Source organism: Cornus florida, unplaced genomic scaffold (genome assembly GCF_030987335.1).
Source record: "Cornus florida cultivar Cherokee Brave unplaced genomic scaffold, ASM3098733v1 CherokeeBrave_3.0.0_Hap2_Chr11, whole genome shotgun sequence".
In the NCBI taxonomy this organism is placed as follows: domain Eukaryota; kingdom Viridiplantae; phylum Streptophyta; class Magnoliopsida; order Cornales; family Cornaceae; genus Cornus; species Cornus florida.
The window spans coordinates 78,452,082-78,458,334 of record NW_026775581.1 but is presented as its reverse complement, the minus strand read 5'-3'; the positions used below and the strand labels follow the sequence as shown (position 1 = coordinate 78,458,334).

At 36.9% G+C, this 6,253-nt stretch overlaps 1 protein-coding gene across 1 annotated transcript; it reads right to left on the bottom strand.

Annotated features, from left to right (window-relative positions):
- Nucleotides 1-494: 494 nt before the first annotated feature.
- Nucleotides 495-5,913, bottom strand: LOC132281355 (LRR receptor-like serine/threonine-protein kinase EFR). Its single transcript, XM_059783069.1, has 3 exons — nt 5,746-5,913; nt 1,198-3,988; nt 495-841 (listed from the first exon to the last, which is right to left on the bottom strand). Exons 1-3 carry the CDS (start codon nt 5,911-5,913, stop codon nt 495-497), a joined length of 3,306 nt encoding a protein of 1,101 aa, XP_059639052.1.
- Nucleotides 5,914-6,253: the final 340 nt, after the last annotated feature.

The following is a 6,253-nucleotide window of genomic DNA, read 5'->3' as shown; positions in this document are numbered from 1 at the left end:
GTAGCAGTGAAGAAGTACATCTACAACACTCGGGTGATTAAGACGAACTTCTCTTTTCTTTTGTTTGGATGTAAAATATTTTTTAAATTTTATGGTGTTTGGTTGTTGTAAAACCTAACAAAAATAATATATCTATCAACTTTTAACAAGTTATTTTACACGCCCGCCCGATGGACTCGACCTAAATTTTTGCCAAATACCGAAAAAAAAAATATATATATATAATTCCATCAAGTAGCCAACCATCAAGTGTACAATTCATATGCTGATATTTCTGGGTGATAATCAACAATTCACGATCATATATTATTCATATTATGTTATAGTCCTTCCAAACATTGCAAAAGTAACAAAATCCTGAGACAGAAAACAACTAAAAAAAAAAAAACCACAACGAACCATTGGAAGTTTCTGTCACATGATTTTGTATGAGATTATGATAGAACATTTGATGAAAGAAAAAGTGTTTATGATCCGTCTCCTTTCTATAGACATCAGCTTCTTCTCAAAAATGCGTTCCTGATCTTGTGGAGTTCCATTAAAACATCCCTAATATCCATCCGTTCTTTTGGCAATTCAGAAGAACATATGACTCCAATACGAAGGATCAACGCCACGCAGTCTTTTATTCCATCAATGTTGAGTTGGTAGGTCCTTTCAGACACGTCTTCCTCTTCCAATGAGAATAGAGAGTGGACAATCTCCAACACTCTACCTGACAGCACCATCCTTTCAGTAAACATGTTGTTGGTGGGCTTTTGTCCCGTAAACATCTCTAGTAAGAGAATTCCATAACTGTATACGTCACCTTCGGTTGAAAAGTCCTCACCCATACCATATTCTACACAAAATGATAATAATAAATTAATTAACATATTGCTTAGACATTGCAGTAAAATCTAAGAAATATCCTCACCCATACCATATTCTCACCCATGCGCAACTTTCTCAAAGTTCTAAATTATTTTAATATATATTATGACATTGCAGTAAAATTTTACAATTACACCATGCTCAACTTTGTTATGCAAAACAGAGTCATCTCGAAAACAACAGGATGTGTTTCAAACTATAATCTAAGAAATTTTCATATATTTTAGTCAAAACCTTAATAAATCCCTTGAAGAAACTAAATCAGAGTATGTATCAAAAGGTAGATGTATAAAACTATGAAATAGTTGTATGATTATAAGTTACCTGGCGCGACATAACCAATTGTTCCTCTAATCCCAATTGAAGAACTAGATTGCGAACAACTGGGTTTACCTCTCACGGCTCCAAGAAACCTTGATACCCCAAAATCACCCACATGAGCGCAGAGCTCATTGTCAAGAAGAACATTACTTGGCTTTAGATCACAATGAATGATTGTTGTTTCACAATGATTGTGAAGATAATCCAGTGCAGATGCTACATCAATCGCAATGTTTAGCCTTTGTATGAAATCCAAGCTCTTTGGATGCTGCTGCACAGATTGAATTGGGTGTAACCAGCCCTCTAAAGTCCCATTTGGCATGAACTCAAAGACCAAAGCCTTGAACTCATTTCCTTTGAAGTCCATGCTTGAGCAACATGTTATGACCTTGACCATATTGCGGTGGCGAATTTTCCTCAACGCTTCACATTCAGCCAAGAAGCTCTCGTTGGCTCCAGGTAGTTGAAGGTTGAATACCTTCACAGCAACAATTTGTTCACTGGAGTTGAGAATTCCTTTATAAACAGAACCATAATTCCCCGCACCAATCAAGTTGGATGAAGAGAATCCGTTGGTAGCATGTTGGAGTTCTGCATAAGAGTGTGTTGGATACTGATTTCCCAATGGACAATCTGCAGAAGACTTGAGTTTTGACCTTTTCATCAGATAAAAAAGAGCAGAAACACATGCTATCAACAAAATTGTAGAAAGAGTGATACTTGTCACAAGAATTATCACTTTACGGGCAAAAGGCCTTCTTGCCCTTTGTGTGGGACATGCGGACAATTCCAGTGCCTTGATTCCTCCACAAAGTTTGTCATTTCCAACAATTGAAAATGCACTAACATTCATGAACACTCCTCCATTTGGAACTTCACCCTCAAATTTATTATATGAAAGGTCTAGAGATTCAATCAATCGGAGCTCGCCTAGAAAGCTTGGAATCCGTCCAGACAAACTATTACGAGAAAGATTTAGGTCTCGAATTCCTTTTAATTGCTGAAAAGAGGATGGAATAGTACCTTCAAAAAGGTTACCCTCCATATGCAGGACTTCTAACACTAGACACTCACCAAGACTGCTTGGGATTTTTCCAGAAAGTTTATTTTCTGAAATATCCAATTGCCCAAGATTTTTCAAGTTACCCATTTGTGATGGTAGTGCTCCTGTTAGATAATTGTGTTGCAAGAAGAGACCAACAGTGAGGGAAGAAAGTCCAATAAGTTGCTCGGGTATTGCACCAGTGAGGTGATTAAGTTGAAGATCCAATCCTTGAAGATTTGTGCAATTTCCCAATGCAACAGGTATGCTTCCCTCTAGCATATTTATTCCTAATGAAAGAATGCTCAACCGAGACATGTTGCCAATAGATGATGGAATTTTCCCTGAGATGTTATTTGCAGAAATGTAGAGTTCTTCCAACTTAGAATTTTTTCCAATGGATTCAGGAATACTTCCAGTGAGCATATTATCCTCTAAGCCTAAAAACTTTAAGTTGATGAGGTTCTCAATCCCTTGGGGTATGATTCCAGATAGGTAGTTCTGATTTATCCGAAATGAGTTGAGATTGATGGATAGATTTGCAATTGAATTGGGCAGTACACCCCGAAAGTAATTCCCACCTAAAGATAAAAATCCTAGAATTGTACAGTTTGTTAATGAATCAAGAAAGCTCAAGTCATTGGTTTTTTTAGTTCCGAGTCGGTTACTATTAATATTTAGCCATTCTAGATCTTGAAGGTTGCCCAAATTAATTGGTACAGACCCACTGAAAAAATTAATACCAATATCTAATTGAACAAGTGCTGAAGCGTTAGCCAATGATGGTGGGATCGGCCCATAGAATTGGTTAATATCAAATAAGAATGATTGTAGTTTTGGAAGGGTCAATCCCAGTTTTTGGGGGAGGGTTCCGGTGAACTGGTTGTCAGCTAGAGCGAAGCCATGGATGGACGACATATTGTAAAGCTGGGTAGGAATCATTCCGGACAAATTGTTGGAACTCAATTGAAAAAACTCTAAGTTGGAAAGCTTTCCAAGTTCAAAAGGAATGCTTCCCTCTAGATTGTTATAGCCGAGAAAAAGTTTGCGAAGAGAGGAGAGATTACCCAGTGAAGGTGGTATGTTGCCAAAGAAATGATTTTTAGAAAGATCCAATAGTAAAAGATTAGTAAATGATCCTAGTTCGATAGGAATTGTTCCTACAAGATTGTTTGAAGATATATTGACGACTCTGATGTCTGAGCAATCAGTCAAATTGGTAGGAAACTCACCTTGGAAGGAGTTGCTATAAAGTGAGAGATGTTGTAGGCGAAACAATCGACCAATTTCTTGGGGGATAGTGCCATGGAAGTAGTTGTTCTCAAGACTGATCTCTCTAAGAAAGGTAAGGTTTCCTATGTGAGTAGACAAGGAACCAACTAATTTCAAGGATGACAAGTTCAGGGTGGTCACCCTCTGATGCCGGCGACCACATGTGACTCCTTTCCAGTTGCAAAAGTGGATAGAATCATTCCATGAGCTAAAGACCTGGAAAGGGTCTTCAACAATTTGATCCTTGATGGCTAGCAAGGCTTGCTTGTCGGTCTCATTTGCGAAGCCGAAAGTGGAATTTGAGGCAAGTAAAATGAAGCTTGCATGAAAAAGGATGTAAAAGAGGAGGGAAGTTGAACTTAATAGCTTTGAAACCATATCTTTGTGCTTATGAAAGCTGACAGGGTGAGTGTAAACAGAGTATGTTGGAACAAAAAAAGCACAAGCCAATATTATCTTATATTGTAGTGTGTTAAGAAGCTATGTGAACAGAAATTATGCTTAGTGCAGTTACAGTATAGCTGCTCAACATTCATAGAATAAACTATGAAGGAAAATGAAGGTGAAAGGTGATGACTCACTACATCCATTTCATTAGGAATTGATGCAGGGGCGTAGCCAGGGGGCTGGAGGGGGCCATGGCCCCCCTAAAATTATGGAATTTTTTTTTTAAGTATAGGTCCTCCGCCGCCCCGGCGAATTTTTTTTTTTTTAGTTATATATATAATCTATTATATACATCTGATATCCCATTCTCTCTTCTCTCTCTCCACCTTGTTTTTCCTATTTTCAAATGGTATGATTTTGATTTTTGAACATGGCATCTCAGTCAATCAAAGTTTATATTATTTTCATCAAATCAAACACCGTTTTGTTTTCAGATTCAAAATTCTCTCACTTTACATTTTGATTTTTCTATTTCCAAATCACTTTACATTTTGATTTTTCTATTTCCAGATCTATGATTTTGAACGCACTGGATCTCAAAAATCACACCGAATGGTGGCTCTCTTCGTTTTTCAATCACTCAAAGTGCAATATTATTTTCCAAAAAAATAAAAAATCAAATTGCTCTCGTTCAAGACCCAATAGCGGAATAGGTAACCAATTTTCACCAATATTATTTTCCAAAAAATTTAAAAATCAAGTTTGCCTAAAATTTTTTGTATGAATATAATGAATAGTAATATTATTTTGGCTTAATTTTTTTTTTTTTTTTTTTTTGGTAGGCTTAAAATGGTCTTATGGAAAAAAAAAATTTAAGTTTGCCCCCCCCCCCAACCCCAACATCCATTTAGGTACAGCCAAATTTTTTAGTGTAAACCAACCTCCATTTATTTGACTGAGTAAGCTTGCAGAAACTTCACATAATGTAGTTAAGAAAACACTTTATTTGCTTTCATGCCGTCCCGTGCCATTGACTCTGTATGTTTAATCCACATGTAGGCCGTGTGATGATTCATGATGATTCATTTTGCTTCATTGTTCAATTTGCAGTGTTAGGTCACTGAAGAACACAGAACAAAAGAAAGCAACTAGGACTGCCGTTTTTTCATAGAAAATGTATATATATTTATATTTATATTGGTCAACGTCCTTCATCAAGTCTGTCCACCGGGGATGACTTCCTACAATAGTTTTTATGTTGATTTGGGGCCGGCGGAAGATTTTTGGGTGAGCTGAAGACATTTGACTCCTTCCCATCTCTCTCTTATAAACAAAGGAAATTGGATGTTAAGAATCAGCCGGAATAAAATAGTTTAGACCTCTGTTAAATTTGAAGAAAATTTAGTTTTATATAAATAAAGAAAATTGGATGTTAAGGGGCTGTTTGGCATCTACTTTGTTTTTGTGTTTTTGTTTCAGGCCCGCTACAGTAACCCAAATGAAGCCCAAAATATGTTTGGTTGGTTTTGTTTTGTTTTGCACAGTTATAAAGTATTTCAATAAAGAGGCCCAAAACTAAAAACACAATTTTGGTGTTTTATCTTGTTTCAGTACTGTTTGGACAAATTTTCACTGTAGCGGAGGAAGTAGCCGGCCCAACTTGTTTCATGTATATAACATTTTAGGTCATTTTTTGGGCAAATTTTCTCTCTCCTTTCCTGATACTCTCTCTGCAATTCAAGGGCAATATCAAATACAACACCGAAGCTGGATTTTCATCACCACCGACCCAAGCCTACCTAAATTGAAGAAGATATGAGGTAGAAAAATCGAAGCGAAGAGTGAGAAACCTCAGAGAGGGCCAAACGGAGAGAAGCGAAGAGAGTGGTGAAGCTCTCGGCAATCGCCACGAAGTCCCTCTCGACCACTTTGAGTGTTCCCAGAATCTCTTTTTGACCAAATTTCGAGGGTTTCGATTCACCAACTCCGTTATCTTCTTGATCTTCCTGAGAATTCATTCTGGTGATGCGTTGTTGATTGCTAATTCGTTTCAGTATCTGAAATTAGGGTTTCTAAGGAGATCGTTGTTGTCGTTTGAGCATTGTGTGCGCCTCCTTCTTGTGCATCCATTTTCAGGTGGTTCTTCGAAGGTCACACCAGTTGGCTGCGAATTTGATCGTGAATTTGTGACCAATTAATGTTTGGGCAAGTTTTCAATCCGAGCCCTTAACTGGATTTTCATCACCACCGATACATGTGTGTATATATATGTATATATATATATATATTTTTTAATTTTTGCAACAAAGATATTACATGTGTATATAAACTAGTTATTGCAAAAATTAAAAAATATAT